Source organism: Pongo pygmaeus, chromosome 19, assembly GCF_028885625.2.
Source record: "Pongo pygmaeus isolate AG05252 chromosome 19, NHGRI_mPonPyg2-v2.0_pri, whole genome shotgun sequence".
Classification (NCBI taxonomy): Eukaryota; Metazoa; Chordata; class Mammalia; order Primates; family Hominidae; genus Pongo; species Pongo pygmaeus.
In genome coordinates, this window is record NC_072392.2 from 18,367,688 (window position 1) to 18,386,147 (window position 18,460).

The following is an 18,460-nucleotide window of genomic DNA, read 5'->3' on the forward strand; positions in this document are numbered from 1 at the left end:
AGTGGCGCGATCTTGGCTCACTGCAGCTTTCATCTCCCAGGTTCAAGCGATTCTCCTGCCTCAGCCTTCTGAGTAACTGGTATTACAGGCGCCCACCACCACCACAGCTGGCTAATTTTTGTGTTTTTACTAGAGACAGGGTTTCACTATATTGGCCAGGTCGGTCTCGAACTCCTGACCTCAGGCACTCCGCCCGTCTTGGCCTCCCAAAGTGCTGGGATTACAGGTATGAGCCACCGTGCCTGGCCATCAGATTGCTTTTCATGTTTGCTGCTCCATGGGGCAATGTCATGGCCACAGCCTTAGCGATACAGGGCAGCAGAGCATGTGGGCTGTGTGTGTATGTGTGTGTCTACACATATTCTTGCCCACCTGCAGCATTTCAGGTTACCTTGTCCCATCCCAAGCCATGCTGACTTGGAAATGAAAACGAGGCCAAGGGAGAAATTAAGAACACAATAAAAAAGGGGAAGGCTGGGCACGGTGGCTCACGCCTGTCATCTCAGCACTTGGGAGGCCGAGGCTGGCGGATCACCTGAGGTCGGAAGTTCGAGACCAGCCTGACCAACATGGAGAAACCCCATCTCTACTAAAAATACAAAATTAGCTGAGCATGGTGGCACGTGCCTGTAATCCCAGCTACTCAGGAGGCTGGGGCAGGAGAATCGCTTGAACCCAGAGGCAGAGGTTGCAGTGAGCCGAGATCATGCCATTGCACTCTGGCCTGGGCAAGAAGAGTGAAACTCCGTCTCAAAAATAAATAAAATAAAATAAATGAATGGGAGAAAATTGTGTAGCCACACCTCTACAAATCAAATCCAACCAAGTCAGTCAAGAAAAGGTCATCCCAGGGCCGGAAGCAGTGGCTCACACCTGTAATCCCAGCACTTTGGGAGGCTGAGGTGGGAGTTCAAGACCAGCCTAGCCAAGATGGTGAAACCCTGTCTCTAATAAAAATGTAAAAATTAGGGCCGGGCACAGTGGCTCACGCCTGTAATCCCAGCACTTTGAGAGGCCGAGGTGGGTGGATCACGAGGTCAGGAGATTGAGACCATCCTGGCCAACATGGTGAAACCCCATCTCTACTAAAAATACAAAAATTAGCTGGGCATGGCAGCGCATGCCTGTAATCTCAGCTACTTGGGAGGCTGAGGCAGGCGAATTGCTTGAACCCAGGAGGTGGAGGTTGCAGTGAGCCGAGATAATGCCACTGCATTCCAGCCTGGCGACAGCTAGAATCCGTCTCAAAAAAACAAAAACAAAAATTAGCCAGGTGTGGTGGTGGGTACCTGTAATCCCAGCCACTTGGGGGGCTGAGACAGAGAATTGCTTGAATCCGGGAGGTGGAGGTTGCAGTGAGCTGAGATCGCACCACTGCACTCCAGGCTGGGTGACAGAGCAAGACCCCATCTCAAAAAGAAAAATAAAAAGTCATTCCAGCTACTCAGGAGGCTGAGGCAGAAGGATCGCTCGTGCCCAGGAGTTTTTGAGACCAGTCTGAGCAACATAGTGAGATCTCATCTCAAATAAATATTTTAAAAGGCAATAATACACCTAAATTTAGTATTCAAGAGTTTAGAAAAAGAATACACACGCCACTAGAAAAGAGAAGAAAAAAAAAGAAAAAATGCAGGAAAAAGAAAAAAGTAGAATTGCTTTTGTAAAAGCTGGTTCTTTGAAAAGTTGACCCCCTCCCAACCCTGATAGCCGTAATTGAGAGAAGCGGCTCTGGTCAACCTTCTGTGATCTCCTGGAGATTTTCCAAGGGCACGGGAGTAGTTGGCATGAGTATGTGTTATCCTGTTGGGATTCTTGGTTACTAAACTTTTCTTCTTTTTTCCAGGCAGGTAAGGGGGGATGTTCCAGGGGTGGAGGTTGGGAGCAGGGCATCACATTTCCTTACGTGGCAAAGGATCACGTCTGAAGAGTGACTTTTCTGTTTCCACAATATGTGCTATTGACTTCTTTCTCATGGGTCTTGCTGTGACTTTTCTTTCTGAGACTTTTCTGTCCTCGGCCCAGAAGAGAGGTAGAGGTGGGGAGTCTGACCTGGAGCCCATAGACAGCTGGCTCATAACCCAAGGAATGGTGAGGAGTCACCAGCCGAGCCAAGCCTGCTGTCCACCCCAGCCCCTACCTGTGTAACAGCTCATGTCTTCCTCTTGTGACCTGCGGAGCCTTTGTGAATCAGACAGTACAAGGCCACACTCTCTCTTTCTGGCAGGGGTGCCAAATTTCCCCTCCTATTTTTGCATAATCGCTGTAAGCCACAGATTCCCAGTCCCAAAAATACCTCCCTGTCCCCGGGCCTTAAGAGTCTGGGACATTAGCAGGGATGAGGAGAGGGTCCTTTCCTTCCTTTTACTGTCTCCGGAGCTCCGGGCAGTATTCACTTTTCCAGGATGAGCACAAGTTACTGTGGCTTTTGCTTAGGAGGGAACAATTCTAAGGGAACAGACTCAAAGCATCTGACCAGTCAGGGAAGCCCCCTGTAGCCCAGTGCCTGTGAATTCGGCAGTCCTAGGCTTGACAGATTTTTATAATATAGTTGCTTGTATCCACTAGGTCCCTAAAAATGATTTGAAACCTCTTGAAGAATACACAGGCCGGGTGCGGTGGCTCACGCCTGTAATCCCAGCACTTTGGGAGGCTGAGGCAGGCAGATCATGAGGTCAGGAGATCGAGACCCTTCTGGCCAACATGGTGAAACCCTGTCTCTACTAAAAATACAAAAATTAGCTGGGTGTGGTGGCGTGCGCCTGTAATCCCAGCTACTTGGGAGGCTGAAGCAGGAGAATCGCTTGAACCTGGGAGGCAGAGATTGTAGTGAGCTGAGATTGCACCACTGCATTCCAGCCTGGTGACAGAGTGAGACTCCCTCTCAAAAAAAAAAAAAAAAAAAAAAAAAAATACACAAACACAGTAGAAACAGAATAAAAAGAAAACAAAGCCCAGGGGAGTTCAATGTTGTAAACACAGTTAGTTCTCATGTAGCATAGCTTTCCTTGGCCCCAGACCTGCAAGGGTCTCTCCTGCCTTGTCTGTTCAGGTGGCCTGAGCCTGGTGCATGGAGAGAGGGTCAGCTCATCTCAGGCTGTATACCTTGGGATGACCATTTCACCTCTAGCAGAGCCCAAAGCTCTGGTACATGTGGTGGAGCCTGAGCTGGAGAGAATGCAGAGAAGGAAAGATGATGAAAGCAGTGCGAACATGCACCTCTCCCTCCAGGTGGGGTGGGGTGAGAGGAATACATAACTGCCCCTAGTGTGCTATGCTAGGCTGTGGCCAGACGAAAGGCCAGCAGGTCCTAGACTGCAAGCAGCACAGGGTCCACCTGCTTGAGCAAAGTGTGACCAGAGAGCAGGAACTTGGGCCATGCAGGATCACCCAGAGCCGTGGGAGCAAGGAGCATCTGCCTCTTGGGCTGGTGCCCTCTGCACAGCTCTGCTGTCAGCCTGGGCAGGTCTCCCCGCCACCTCTCATAGCAGCAGCACACTCCTGCTCTGGGTGAGAAGGCAGTTCCTCCACTATACCCCAAGCCCATTCTTAGAGAGATGTGCTGGCCCAGGCCTCTCATTTGCTTCTTCAGGGACGGGCTGGCTTCTGGCCCACATGTCGGGGGCCTTTGCAGCAGGGCTTCTGGAGACCATGCCCGTTCATTGGGAAGATCCAGCCCATGTGCCCTTGTGCCTATTAATCCTGCAAAAAAGGATACTGCCCACACAAACTCCCCTGAGGGTGGCCTTGGCAGCTGGTGGTGGTGCCTGTCTCTGCCCACACAGACTGCCTCGCCACTGCCAGGTCCCACATAGAGCTCCAGTCTCTAACTTCCCAGAAACAAACCTAACTAACAGCTAACCTGGTGTCTTGCCTGACTGACTGCAGTTTTTTTTTCTTTACAACAAATATTAATTGCTTTGCCTTATTTCCCATAGTGTAGAAACCTTGAGTCTTTTCAAGCCTCCTGAGTACAAATTCTTTACTTGGAAACTTTTTGTACTATTGAGTGAGATGAAAGGCTTTTAGACTTTGTCCCAGTGGGGTGGTGCTTGAAGTGTCATAGGAAGGGATTCACAGCTTCTCTGGAAATAGCACACCTGAGCTACACAAATTGTTTTTGTTGCATTGAAAACTGGACAGGTGGGTTTCCTTGTGGGCCTGGGGCTGTGGGAAGCTGCAGAGGAGCATCTGTTGGAACCCTTATGCTCCTGGGACTCAGGTGTGTGGATAGCCAACACAGAAGTTAACTGACACCACCAGGCTTATTACTTGTTGAGGAGAAATGAGACTTGTCAATGGGCTAGGGCCAGGCGGCTCTCAGGGAGACTGCTAGGCTTGTGCTCTCCCTCCCTGGCCTCTCTAGTGTGAGGTCTTTTTGCCTCTCCTAGCTGGTGATCAGCTAGGGGTGTCTCCCTTTTGCAGGGTGCAGCCAGAAAAATATCCTCATGTGAGAGAATCTAAGTCAAAACAAGAACAGAGGTAGGTTAGTAAAGAATGCTGCTGCCAAAACCCAGGCTTGGGTTTGGAGGGCGGGACTCCCTCCTCAGACCTGGAGGCCCCCAAGGCTCCTCTTACACTGGAAGGATAATCCTAACCCCTGGAGTACCAGACACATGCCTCTCCCCCTTGGGCAGGCAACCCTCCCTCCTGATCCCTGAGGCAGAGCTGCCCCTGCCTGCAGTTGCAAGTGAGAATCAGCTGACAGCAGGATGGCTCACCTGCCACTCAGATCAAAACCTGTGGCTTCTGACATCCAAGATGTCTGTGGACTTTGAAAATGGGCAGGGCTGGTCTAACCACTGCCTCAGCCAAGCCAGCCTGGCCTACCTATCTTCAGAGGGGCTGAGCTTCAGGCAGCAGTCTCTATTGGAGGGCATTCCTCTGCTAGCTTCCTTCCTTTTCTCTCTTCACATGTCTTCTTCCTTTCTGCCCCACTCTTCCAACTCATCCTCTTCTTCAGATCCCTCAGACCAGCCTTCAGCTTGTATCATTGCCCAAGAAAATGCTGAAACTATGGCATGTCAAGCTGGGTGCAGTGGCTCACACCTGTAAACCCAGCACTTTGGGAGGCCGAGCTGGGCAGATCATTTGAGGCCAGGAGTTTGAGATCAGCCTGGCCAACATGGCAAAACCCTGTCTCTACTAAAAATACAAACAAACAAACAAAAAAATTAGCCAGGTGTGGTGGCTCACGCCTGTAATCCCAGCTACTCAGGAGCTGAGGCACAAGGATTATTTGAACCTGGGAAGCAGAGGTTGCAGTGAGCTGAGATCACACCACTGCACTCCAGCCTGGGCAACAGAGCAAGACTCTGTCTCTAAATAAATAAATAAATAAATAAATATAAAACAATGACACATCAGAGCCAACAGCCTTCTTAGGAATCTGCCGGGCCAGCCCCTAGTCTGACAGATGAGGACACCGAGGCCTCCTAGGGGCCTGGTGACTTGCCCAAAGCTGCAGGGAAGAAACAGAGTCCCCTAAGACTCAGCGCAGTGCCCCCTCCTCCAGCCAGGGCCCCACTTCCCTCCCATCAGCCTGACAAGGAGTGCGTCCTCGGCCTCCCACAGTTTCTTTAGTTCATATTTTCTAAGCAGTGTACATGTTTAGTCTGAGTCTGATAGCACCTACGTTATTAGAAGGAACTTTGCCCTGTTATAATACTCAAGGCATTTATTTACCAGGACAAGAGGTTTAGATAAATAAGGTTTTGTGTCTGGCCACAAGAAAGTCAATTTAAGCTTACGTTATATAAGCTTAACTGTTAACCATCACCCTGCTCCACCATGGTTCACGCCCTGAGGCCAAGTGGCTTCCATATTGTAATGAGTCAATTCCCATAATTTCTGACATCCCTGGGTTTCTGAATTAGAAAACAGAAGCACCGACCTGAAAGTTAAGGTTTCTGAGTCATAAGAATTGAAAGCCAAATACAACCTAGCAATCGCCTTATTTCACAGATGAGGAAATTGAGGCCAAGCATTGCTCAGGCCTCTGTCCCCTGCTCCTCCCTCTCCACCCAAATCTCTGAGGCTTCTTAGGATAGAAGAAACTCGGGAGCTCTCCGGTGAAGAAAGTGGGGTCCAGAGAGGAGCGACTCACCCCAGGTCCTGCCACCAGTGAGTGCGAGGGCCCAGATGGACCCCACCCAGTGCACTCTCCTCAGCGTGCCCTCTAGGGCTTGGTCTGGAGGATGCCATTCCATAAACATACCACTTATTTGGAAAAATCTAGGACATGGAAGAAAAGGGTTCCCATGATCCAGCTTTTGGGAAGTTATTTTTGAGGGGGTGAGGAATTTCTTAAGTGTCATTGTTTATTTTCTGAGCATGTTGGCTCTCAAGATTAATCCCCAAAGAAGAAAATTAAAGTATGACCCCAGGCCTCAAGGGATTTGTTCTTTAACAGCAACAAAACAATACGAGAAAAATCTGAAGGTTTAAGGCCCCTGACCCCGTAATGTCTTTGTTCTAGCTTGTGCAACACACTGGAAAGCTCAGGACATCTAATCTGTTTCTGCTAAGTGGACAAAAGCTGGTCAGGTGTAAAGAAAGGGCTGGTGCGCACTCTAACCGCTAGTGTGGGACTGTTTTCTCTCTGGAGATGCTGCTGACTTTCTAAGCTTCAGTTCTGGGGACTCAGCATGGCATGCGTCCTCCCAGAGGCCATACATTCTGACTTACAGTCATAGAGAGCATGATAACTGGCGTGTCCTGTTCCAGGAATGTCAAGGCACAAGGCCTGCCAGCAAGCACAGAGTAGCAGTGTGCCCTACTGCCTTTTGATGGGCAAGGAAGTACCAGCCTTAGGCATTGTTAACACATCTGTCAGTCATTTGTGCCTCCATCCCCCCAGTGAGGACCCACATGCCTCCTGTCCCTAGGCTTCATGTCTGGGTGATAAGACTCCCTGATACCTTTTCAATTCAACATTCTTTTTTCTTTTTTCTTTTTTTTTTTTTTTAGACAGAGTTTCACTCTTGTTGCCCAGGGTGGAGTGCAATGGTATGATCTCGGCTCACTGCAACCTCCGCCTCCCAAGTTCAAGTGATTCTCCTGCCTCAGCCTCCTCAGTAGCTGGGATTACAGGCGCATACCACCACACCCAGCTAATTTTGTATTTTTAGTAGAGACTGGGTTTCTCCATGTTGGTCAGGCTGGTCTCGAACTCTTGGACCTTAGGTGATCTGCCTGCCTCGGCCTCCCAAAGTGCTGGGATTACAGGCGTGAGCCACCGTGCCCTGCTCAAGTCAACATTCTTAAGTCTCCAATAAGTCAAAGAAATAATGGGCAACACAGACTCTTCCTAATCTGATCAGTGACTGGCTTGGGCCTTTCTGAAAGTGCTCTTGTGGGCTTCCCACATTGGGTCCGAAGTTAGGACACAGAGCACATTCCTCAGAGCAAAGGGCCAGCTGAGCTCACTGAGGGAGTGAAGAGCTCTGGTGGCATCATAGACACCTGCTCGGAGTGCTGGACTCCACCTGGGACCCCAAACCACCCTCCACCACCATCAGCAGCAGGTGTCAACCCCCAGGACTGGAGTTGTCACATCACTGCTGGTGATATGTGTTCTTTGTTCTTTTTCTTTGTGAAGGTCGTGTTATTTTTTACATTTGATAGACACTGGGGTATGCATTCCTTTTACTGCTTATTTTTACTTTAGTCTTACCCTAGATCATGGCATTGGGTGAAGCCAGCTATAGACACAGTGCTGGCATTTTTGTAATAGAAACAGGGGTCTTGCAAGTGAGCCCCGGAAGGGTACCTCCCAGAGCCAGGATAGGTGAGGAGGCGATTAAGGGCCATCACCTCATTTCTCTAGGCTGGGAGCCAACATTGCATTAACATGGCTTCTAGGGAGTTTACTTCTTATCATGTCATATTTGACAGCAACTTAAACCTTTTTAGCCATGTGCATTTTTCAGAGCCTCTGTCCCTTAGGTGCTTGGCACAGGGGCCCAAGCAAGGTGACTGTTCAGGCACCCCCGTGGTACACCTTAGTATGCCTGGAAGCTGTCACCTCCCTGGCTCTGGCTGCTGCGCCCCAGTGCTCAGATGAACTTCGTTTCTTTGACTCCTGAAGCACAGCCAGCCATTGAACACAGGGAAGAAAGGACGAGACTAAAGGGAGCTGTTGCTTTCAGGGCTGCTTCATGAGTTTCCCCTAAAGAGACACAAAGAAGACTAAAGCCCCATAGTCCCCTTTGTCATCAGAGCCCTCGTTTTTGCTGTGTTTCTGTTGATGGTAAAATGTGCCTGCCTCTGTCTACCAGGCCACACCCAGCCCAGCGGAGCATGCATCTCCTCCAGTTCCCCTCTCCACTCAGAAATGCACCCGGACGCATTTCAAAATCTCTTCAGCAGAGCAAACAGACCCCCTGCATCCCCCAGGGCTGGTGCTGCCCTGCCCTCTGAGCACCTGTACCCTGCTCTGGGCAGGCTGTTACTTGGCCTCCCCTGGGTTGGGCTTGACAGCGGACTGTCATAGTGGCTGAGTTCAAAATCAGCCTGCATGGCAGCGCCTTCCTGAAGTTAGAAGGTGTTTTGCAGCCCCGGGCTGAGAGGCCCTGCAATGTGAGAGTGGACACTCATAGTCAAAAAGTTCTCCATTTCAAGAACGCGTACAGCCACCTTCCTTACCGCCGGCCCTGCCGGGGAGCCTGCTTCTTATCATTTGCACCTCATTGCTTTCCTCACCTGCCATCTCACACGTGGCTGCCCTGTGTTGCCCCTGTGTGCCGTGCCAATTGTGTTTTTTTGCTCTGTGTACATTTTGGTTTTATTTGGGGTTGCTGTTGATGATTTCCTTTGTTCCGGTGTTCTGTCTCCCCTTGCTGGCTGTGTGGGGGCTGCCTGGCCCGCTGCTTGCCGCCTCCATAGATCCCCGTTGCGCAGCCCTCTGTCATGGACGACATTGAGGTGTGGCTCAGGACCGACCTGGTGAGACTCGACTTTTCTATTTCATCTGTGGGGTGTGGAGCGGCAGAGGCTCTTCTGAGGACAGGCCTTGCGGGAGCATCAGCAGGGGCTCCACCCCTGTCTGGGTCAGTGGAGAAGGGAGGTCTGGGCAAGCTCCATAGCTGCCCCTCCTCCCCGACATCAGCCCATAGCTGTGGGTGCTGCAGTGGCCTCCAGGCCTGCGGAGGCCAGCTGTGCTGGGGGCAAGGCCCTGGGCACAGCCTCCTTCACCCACACAGTCCTAGCCGTAGCCGGCTCCAAAACACACACTTGCCTTCCCCCCAGTATCTTTTCCATTTCAGATGTGTGTGCGTGCTTTGGTTTTTTGGGGGAGGGAGTGTAGGGGGAGCATGTTTTGTATTGTTTTTTGTTTTCATTTCTTTTTTTTTTTAATTGTGAAGTATACACACAGTGCTTTTGTTTTTAATTGGCTGTCATCCCCCTCCTCCCTTCCTGATTTTTGATTTAAAAGAACCCCTGCCCCAAAGACCCATTGTCTCCATCCTCAGAGTTAGGGCTAGAAGATGAGGATACTATGCATCCGAAAATGGCAACAGGTCCCAAGAAAGGAGAGCTGCAGTGACTGCATGTGATAACTGCTGGCCCCTCCCTCTGTTCTTTACAAAGCACTTTCACTCTCAGTAGGGGTTCAGGGTGGCGGATGAAGAAGTGCACTCTGGGAAGTGGCTTGCCCAGAGTCATGGGGTAGTTGGATTCTCCCCCAGAGCTGGAGACACCTCATCTCCCTCCTAGCTGCCTCCTCTGCAGGGGGCCTTGTCCCCAGGCAGAAGAGCCTGTTGAGTTCTTTAACCACAGGGTCAGCCTGGCTGGCTGTGGGCTGGTGAGCTGGCCACCTCCCACACTAGGACAGCAGGACTCAGGTTGGGGCCTCTGGCTGCTCTGGACCTCCTCCCCAGAAAGTCAGTCTTTCCAAACACATGCCTTGCCAAAGAAGGCAGCTGCCTGGGTGTCAGGGAGGAAGAAGACACCCCGGGACATCTTTCCCAAGGGGATGCCTCGAAAAGAAATTGCTTCTCTCACAGAAGCAAGGCAGGAAGGACCAAGGTCCTTAACTTCTAAGGGGGACCCCAGGGTCCAGACAGGGAAGGGATGTGTCCAGTAAGGCTACATAGCAGGTCAGTGGTAGAGCCAGGAAGGAACCAAGGTCTCCTAGCCCAACCCAGGGCTTTGTCACTTCCCCATCCTGCCCCTTGCCAATGAGGCCCTGCACATGCTGCTCTTCCCCAGTCCCCAGGGAACCCCATGAGCTCAAGACACTACTGTGTTCTCCAAACAAAATCAAGTCTGGTGCACTTTAATTTTTGAGTGCACAGAGCCTCCATGGCTCCTTCAGGAGCCAGCAGCAGGTAATATAATCTGGGCCACGGGAGGAGGCTGGTGCAGCTCCCAGGAGGCTGCAGGACATGGCTTCTGGAGGCACAGCCTCCACTGCCAAAGTACCTACTGAGTGACAGGCCCTGTGCTGTGGGCTTTGTGGCCCTGAGCCATCAAGGCCTCGTGTGGTTTCCAGCTATTGGTGTCAACAGCGTCTTCCCAGAAACCCTGTGGCTGGCAGTGAGTGGGTGTTGTGTTGGGTACATGTGACCCTGTGTGTGCTCAGGCTCAGCCCCCTGTGGCTACTGCTCTGTGCCTCTCCCTAGAGCCTCAAGAGTGCCAAAGGTGGGGTCCCGCCCTCCACAGCCCAGGCTGGAGAACCAGCCTGCACCATTTTTGGAGTTTTCTTTCCAGCCCTTCTGGAAGATCAAAACCTAAAACATGTTTGAATTTTTTTGCTTTTGTTTTTTAAAAACAAAGCTTCTGTTTCTCCAATAAGAAGAGCAGTATTTTACTATTACAGAAATCTGGAAACAGGGAAAATTAGGAAGTTTTGTTCGGGCTACCCTGGGCAGTGCTGCCCTAGGGTGGCCATGGCAGACAGAGGTGGCTGGGCGGGCAGTGCTTGGACCAGTGCCCTAATTTCATTCTCTCTGCTCCTCCCACAGAAGGGCGATGATCTGGAGGAGGGTGTCACAAGTGAAGGTATGGCCTGGCCAGTGGCCTTACAGCCCCCTTTTGTTGCCTCTGCCCAGGCTGCACAGGAGCCAGCCCCCATCACCTTGGAGCCCCCGCTGCCAGAGCACCTACTGGTGCCAGGCACTGAGCCGTGGGCTTCACGGGTGGCTTTGTCCCACCCAGGTCTTATGCTGATTTGGGAAGTGTGATTTATCTCGCTTATTGGGAAACAGAGGTCAGAAAGAACATGTCACTTCCACAAAGTTGCAGAGCTGGTGAATAGCAGGTGCAGATTGCCACCTGGTCCTGACCCACAGATGCTCAGCCCAGCTCAGACACGCAGTTTGTGGAGGTGCGCAGCAGCACCCTTGGGCCACTGAGCCAGAAGGGAGGAGCCTCTCCTGGGCCTCAGCTGATGGGCTGGATGGGAGCAGCGGGGTCTTAGTTCTCCCACATGGCCACCCCCACATTCCCTGCCCTTCACATCCTGCCTCCCCAAGCTCATCTTGCCCCACTCCACCTGCCTCTCCATGCTCCTGTCCTCCTCTCCCCAAGTCTGCCAGACCCTGTGGCCAGACCACTCCACACGGAGGGAAACTTCACAGGACCCTGCTCCCTAGCTCTCAGTGCCCATAGAAATGGGGCACTCCCCCCTCCCCACTGCATTCCTCAGCATCTCCTCAGTCCCCCATTGGTGGGCAAGGCTGGGGTAGGTGGGATGGTTCCTGCCTGTTTAATCAGAAGCCAGCCCCTCCAGCTTACCCTGCCCCACCCCCAGTGCTGATCTGGAAAATGGACAAACTAGAAAATGGACAAAACCCAGTGCTGATCTGGAAAATGGTCAGCAGTGGGGTGAGCACTCTGGGCTGTGTTTTCCAGAGCCTTTCCCTCCAGGGCCGGAGGGCTGGGCACAGCCGGGAGCCTCCCCGCACCCCGCAGCTCACGAACCCCTCCCTACCCACCTGCTCCTAGGTGGGCTTCATGCTTGCCCTAGAAGAGGAAACAGGCTGGGGAGTGGAAGGGTACGCTTCCTCTGGTGGCCGGCCCTCACCAACCCTGACCCTTGCCTTGGTTTGTATTGCAGAGTTTGATAAATTCCTTGAAGAAAGAGCCAAAGCTGCTGAAATGGTTCCCGACCTCCCCTCGCCCCCCATGGAGGCTCCTGCCCCAGCCTCAAACCCTTCCGGCCGGAAGAAGCCAGAGCGGTCAGAGGATGCGCTCTTCGCCCTGTGAGCAGCTCTGTGGTTTGCCTCCCCAGATGGCGGGTCCCCGCTCGCACCCCGTGGACACCAGGCACTGGCCACTCCTACATCCCCAGCTCCACATGGCCTGCACACCTGTGTCTCCATGGAAATGCCGTGTCTGCTCCCAGGCCTCCCACTAGTCAGGACCAGCTTCAGCCACTTCTTTTCTCTGAGTGGTGGGACAGTTGCAGCCAGAGACTCTCTCCCCTCCCACCATGGGCCCCTCTGCCCATGTTTCCTCCCAGGAAGAGCGGGCAGAGTGGCCCAGCCCCAGGCAGTGCTTCCTGAGCAGACCACCCGGACTGTCTTTCCTCCACCCGCCCACGGAGAAGGAGCAGGCCCGGCCCCGCCCTGTGCTCACCTCTGCCTGGCTCAGCGACCTTCTCAGGCATTCTGCCCTCCTGGGCCCCTCTCTCCCTGAAGGGGCTTTGTGGCACCTCTGGAAGAACAGGGTGTGCTGCACCCATGAGCCTGGTCTCACTCCTTGGACTTGTCACCTTGTGACGTTTGGCTTATCAGCATTTGAGAAGGCTCTGCTGGGTGTCCACGGGGGGTCTCTCACCTCCTTGACCCTCTCTCCATCACTCAGCTGCCAGCCCAGGCTTCACACCCAAGCTGGCTCAGCAGCCGAGCCTGGCACCAAGGGGCCCTGCAGGCTCCCAGGGCAGGGAGAGGGCCAAGGACAATTGGGAGGGCAGCAGGCAGCCCACAGATGGTGGCCATGTGGCACGCTGCTGAGACGACACTACCAATAAACCAAACTGCCACGCACACGCTGCAGGCTCACACCCACGCACCTGGTCCTGGCTTGTGGAGGGACTTGCACTGGAGGCATTGCTCTGGCTTGCCTGGGGAAGTGTCACAGATGTGCACATGGGCCACACTCAGTGCTGTGGCCTGGCCTACCGTAGCCTCACACATCTGCCTCAAGAGCCAGCAGCAAACAGCTTTGCGGCATCCTTGGAGGTTCCCAGTGACTGAGAGGACTGGGCAGCACTAAGGCCCCTGCTCTGCTCCCTGGCATAGGCCTTGGCCTCCTTGCACAGACTCTCCTGACAGTCTGGCCTCCTCCCACCTCAGAGGTCCTCTGGCTACCAATTTATACTCTCTCCCCAAGCTGATCCTGAAGGCAGACAGAGCAGCTAGGGGCTGGTAACATGTATTCCCATCCCGTGTCCTCACTGGTGTGTCTCCTGGCCATGGGCAAGGGACTCATGGGTCATCCCAGGCCCTGGTCCAGCCAGACACCTGCCCCACACCTCTCACCAGGCTGCTGTTGCTCAGAAGGAGAATACTGCAGTTGTGCGCATCCCCGTGTGTCTTGGGCCCAGCTCGCTGGGTCAGTCTGCTCCTGTCCCCTCCAGCATGCACTGCCTAGGTCAGCACAGGTTCCTGATCCATGGTGTAGTTAGCCCTTCCCACCTGGCAGGATGGCCCAGACCACCAGCCGAGCAGGGAAAGGGCTGGGCTTGACGGGAGAAGAGACCAGCGACATGGTCGTTGGGGAGCATTCAGGGTGGCGGCTTCAGCTGGGGGTCATGCTGAGCATCAACAGGAACTATTCGTGAAGACCAAGTGCTGCCTGACCCAGGACCCTGTGCCAGGCTAGCAGCCCTCCAGCTTCTTCCTCCAGAGAGGAAACCTCTGTCTGGCTGAGGGCGGGACTAGCTGGGATGTCACACTCCAGTTCCTCAGGTTCACCCAGGAAGCTCCTCTGTGGAGCCTGGCCAGCCTGATTCTAGCCCTGTCCTCTCTGGCAGCACGTGCCACACCTGCCTGGCCCCTCTGCTCCCTGACGCTTGATGAGCCCCTGCCTCTCTCCTCAATGTTTCTCAAAGACAGACCCCCCCTGAGGCCAGCTTGAATGTGAAGACTTCTGAAGTCAGCTGGCTTCACTGGAGCTGCAGAAAAGGTAGCTGGGATGGCCCAGGTGCACCCAGAGGCCCCAGCCCTTTGGCTGCCTTTGGGTTGTGACTTGGGTTGTCTCTGAGGCCCTGCCAGAGCTGGGCCTGCGGGTGGTGGGCAGCCAGACCTCGGGCAGTCAGTGCTCCACAGCCTCAGCACTGCAGCCCAGACCCAGTGTCCTCAGAGGGAAGAGCCAGCCTCCCTGCCTCATGGAACCGGGAGTCCCAAAAAGTCAGGAGCCTGGAGGCTCTGAAAGCAGGGATTCCGTAGTGTGTGAAGCTGAGATAGGCACCCTGCTGGGGAGCCCTCAGCAAAACTGTTTTTCATATCCACGCCCAGAACTGCCCTACCCCAGCGCCAGCTGGTTGCCAGGCATCATTGGAGAGGCCTGGCTGCCCCAGGGGCAGCAGGGAGTGGTGGACCTCTATGGGCTGGCAGGAGGCCATTGGCCATGCTGACAAGTGTCACCTGCCTTCCTGGCCTAGAGCCACCCCTCGGGTGGCCTGCTTGCACCTCCTATCCGGAGGTAGCCTGCCCCACCTGTAGGCAGAGGGGGCTCTTGCTTGAGGCCTGCACAGGAAGCAAGTACAGCCCCGGTGCCCCAGAGTGGGTTCTGCTTAGCCCCGGCGAGATGTCCTGTCCTGAGGTCTCTGCTCCCAGACCCCACCATCTGGGGAGCACAGTCCTTAGGCTGCTTGATCCAGGAAGGGGGCGCGGCCCTGTCAGGAAACCTGGACTCTCAAGGCCCACCAGCCTCTCCATGAGTGTTAGAAATCACAGATACAGTATATACTTAATTACACTAAATTATTGTTGGGATTCCTTATAAGCACTAATTATACCTGATTATAGGTTAAAATATTTATTTTGTCAAAATATTTTCTTGGGAATGTGTTTAACCCTTTCTGCGTTCATTGTTGCTGAGATGTGAAAACTAACCATTCCCTCCCGCCTACCTTTTTGGCCAGTGGGCGGCAGAGAATGGCGCTATGTGCAGTTGGGCCCCCGGCACCATGGGCCTTTGGCCTGCCTGCCGCAGAGTAGCCCTGCCTGGGCAGTCTCCAGGCACTAAGCAGGCCAACTGTGGCCAGGCTGAGAATGACTGTCTCGCTTACCAGCATGCATGGGACAAGGAGCTTTGGAGTCTCAAGGGGTTCTGGCCTGGGCTAGAGGGAAAGGTGACCATCCGTCTGTCCTCCTGTCTTTCTGTTAGCGCCTCCACGTGAGTGATGGTGCCTTGGTTCACTAGCCTTCCCCCACCACCCCACCATGCCACCTGGTGGTCTTGGGGCCTGTGCTGTCACTCCAGCCCCTGGGGAGGAGAGGACCCAGCTTGGAGAGTTGGGGCAAGGGCTCCACATGGCCCAGGGGCAACAGATGCTCGCAGGGCAGCTGCTGCCGATGCTCATGCTCCTGCCTCCCTTCTTCCCACTGCCACACCCCACCCTCGGCCCCCGCAGACACACATCTCTAACTCAGTCGGGCCCAGCCTTCTGGATGGCTTGGGGTAGGCCATGGGCCCACCTGGGGCCAGGCCAGCCCCTGGGGCAGCTCTGGAAGAGCAGTGTGGAGGAGTGTTTGCTTGCAGCCTGGCCTCAGCCTCTGGCACTGCTGGGGTGGTCCCCGGGAGCCTCTGCACTGTCAGCTGTGGGGACGTCTCACCCACTTGGGTTACAGCCAGTCTTCCCCACCCAGAGAGAAGTGTTTCCACCCCAGAGACATTGCCTGTCAGCCCCTGAAGTGCTCGCCTCCCCCAGTGTCCGTCACCAGCCCTTCCTATCTGTGGGGTCCAAGTCAGGCTTCCCCTGCAGCCACCAGCCGTAGGGAGCAGCCATCAGCCCCTGAGTCAGAACTGCTTCTGTCTGTCCATACCTCCAGGCTCTCCCGGAGAGGGGGATGGATATTTATTTCCTAAAGTTTGCACTTAATTGTGAGGATTCTCAGGATTGTTGGGGGCTACTGAAAAGAGGAATGTGTTGAATGTTGTGTTTGCTGTCCACTTGTCCTAGAAGTTTAGTGTTTTTGTCACTGTCGTGTGTTTCTGTGGGCAGAGCTGGTTCTGGAGGGTGGGTCAGTGCACCCGAGGCTCAGAGCATCCATCCACCCCACTGGCCTCCTTCCAGATACCCTCTCTCTAGTTGGGTTCTTGCATGTAAAATACTCCACAATAAATAAATAATTGAACAAATTGTGCCTGTGTGGTCTGTTGAATTGGCTATGACTGTCCGAAGGGCTTGCCAGTTTTGACCACCTGCTTTATTTAAGCAGGGGCAGCCATGGGGACCCTCAGTCCATCCTTCCCCAGTGGCCAGGCTGCCTGAGCAGCCCCTTACCTGGCCAGGAAAATCCCTGTGTGTGGCCCAGGTTGTGACATCGGTGGGAGTGGCTGTGAGCCTGCTACAACCTGCCTGAGAGCTCTAGGACCAAGTGCTGTGGTTGTTCCTAGGTTTCACCCCAGGTCCCAGATGGGCAGAAGGAGGCCACTCACCCTTGCCCAGGGCACCCAGGCCTTGAGCAAGCAGGCCTGAGCCACCCCCTGACCCCCTCTAAGCCCCAGCCCCCAACCCTTGGCTGGACTCCCACAGCTTGGCTGGGCATCATCTGCAGAGCCTGTGCTGGGCACTGAATTTGAGAACTGCTGCTCCAAGCCAGGTAGACGTCACACTTTCCTTGTTAACAGTTTTACTGAGATATAATTCACATAGCATACAATTTACCCATTTAAAGTGTACAATTAAGTAGTCTTTAGAATGTTCATAGAGTTGGGCAATCATCACCGCAACCAAATTTAGAACATTTTTATTCCCCCAAAAAGAAACCTGTCTCTTCCCATCCCCACAGCCTGCTCTCCCTTTCTAAAAAGGCTTCTTTCCCCCTCTCCCCTTGTCCTGGAGGTGGGCGCCTGCAGCCCTTTGTTGTAAGGCAGCTGTCCTCCTGGAAGCAGGCCCCTCAGGCCCAGAGGCATAGGGGTTCATGAGGGGTGCATTGTGGGAGCCTCTGGGAACTGTGCCTTCTCCAAGTGGCTTGGGAGACCGAGGGCCCTTTAATCCCTTCGCTGGGGCTTAAGGACGGACCTCAAGTTGGGGTGGACTCACCAAACCCCTGATGAACCTGGAGATCTTCCCAACCTCTTGCTGTGCCAGTGAAGACATGGAGGACTAGAAAGAGCTGTAGGCTTGCCCCAGGCTGCACAGGGAGTAGTGGCAGAACCAGCACCCAACCCAGAGCCAGACCTCCCAGACAGGCCCACGAAGTGGGCAGGAGAGACACCACGTCCATGGCCAGCAGATAAAGCTGCCCCACCCACCCTGAACAGCAGCCCTTCTGGGAGCGTGGCTCAGGAGGGGCTCTCCTGCCTACTGATAGGAGTCAGGTCACGGCAGGGGCCATTTTGGGACCACCATCATCACCAGTTGTAGCCAGAAGGGGCAGCACCCAGCTCCCTCTGGCCAGTTGCCTCCCTGGGCTCCAGGGAGCTCTGCAGAGCCCTGTTTCTGACCAGTTGGAGTGAGATAGAGGTTCCCACACCCAGGGGAGAAGGGGAGTGGGCTTCTGAAGTGGGGGTGGGGGGCTGCAAACCCAGGTCCCTTTAAACAGGTAGCATAGATCCTGGCTCATTATGTGCCCCCAGCACTATACCAGGCAATGTGGGCACTGAAAGAGGCCTGAGCTCTGTCCCTATCCTGTGGAGAGTAGATTGCTCCTGAGACACTACTGTGGACTCACCAGGACACCTAGGCCACTTGTGCTTTCAGCAGTGTTCCTGAGAGCCTGCTGTGTGCCAGGCTGGTGCCAGAGGGGAAGGACAGGGCTGCTCCAGTCCTGCCCTTGGGGAATGTGCAGCCTGGTTCCATTCCCAGAGTCAAGGACACTCTGCAGCCAGTAAGTGTTGCAGCTCTCTTCCACGGCCTGCAGGGAGAGGAGGCTCTGAGCACATAGCTGAGCCCCAGGGCACTCAAGCTGCACACTTGAGGGAAGTATTGTGGGAGCCTGTGGTTTTTCCAAGAAAAAGGTCTCCTTTGGGTCCTGGGGGCAACGGGAGGGCAGAACCTGAGACCTTGGACAGGTCTGCATGACCCATCCAGAAATTCCATCAGTTTAATTTACAGGAGCCCCTGTCAGAGCTTTTGGGGCAGACCCCAGAGGAGTCTGTCCAGGGCCTCCAAGCCCAGGCCCTCAACATTCCAGGACGCAAAATCTCTACTCTCAGCACTAGGGAGTAAGTAGGATGCTTCCGGAAATTGAGTGGACTCTATTGTCTGGTGCCATTTCCTGTCCACCCCATTCCTCCCTGGGGTTGCAGGCTTAACTGTAGGTGTTGGGTAAGTCACAGTCTC

General features: G+C 54.0%; 1 protein-coding gene across 3 annotated transcripts in view; it reads left to right on the forward strand.

The window, feature by feature from the left end:
• TOM1L2 (target of myb1 like 2 membrane trafficking protein) overlaps positions 1-16,311 on the forward strand; it is a 127,117-nt gene extending 110,806 nt beyond the window's left edge. Inside the window, exons 13-16 of one of the 3 annotated variants that reach the window (XM_054459180.2) lie at positions 2,002-2,088; positions 8,884-8,943; positions 10,965-11,001; positions 12,059-16,311. In XM_054459180.2, coding sequence (XP_054315155.1) covers positions 2,002-2,088; positions 8,884-8,943; positions 10,965-11,001; positions 12,059-12,207 — 333 coding nt within the window. In that variant the 3' untranslated portion in view covers positions 12,208-16,311. The remainder of the gene's footprint in view (positions 1-2,001; positions 2,089-8,883; positions 8,944-10,964; positions 11,002-12,058) is intronic. The other 2 variants (XM_054459181.2, XM_054459182.1) reach the window with 2 other exon arrangements.
• The last annotated feature ends 2,149 nt before the right edge of the window (positions 16,312-18,460 follow it).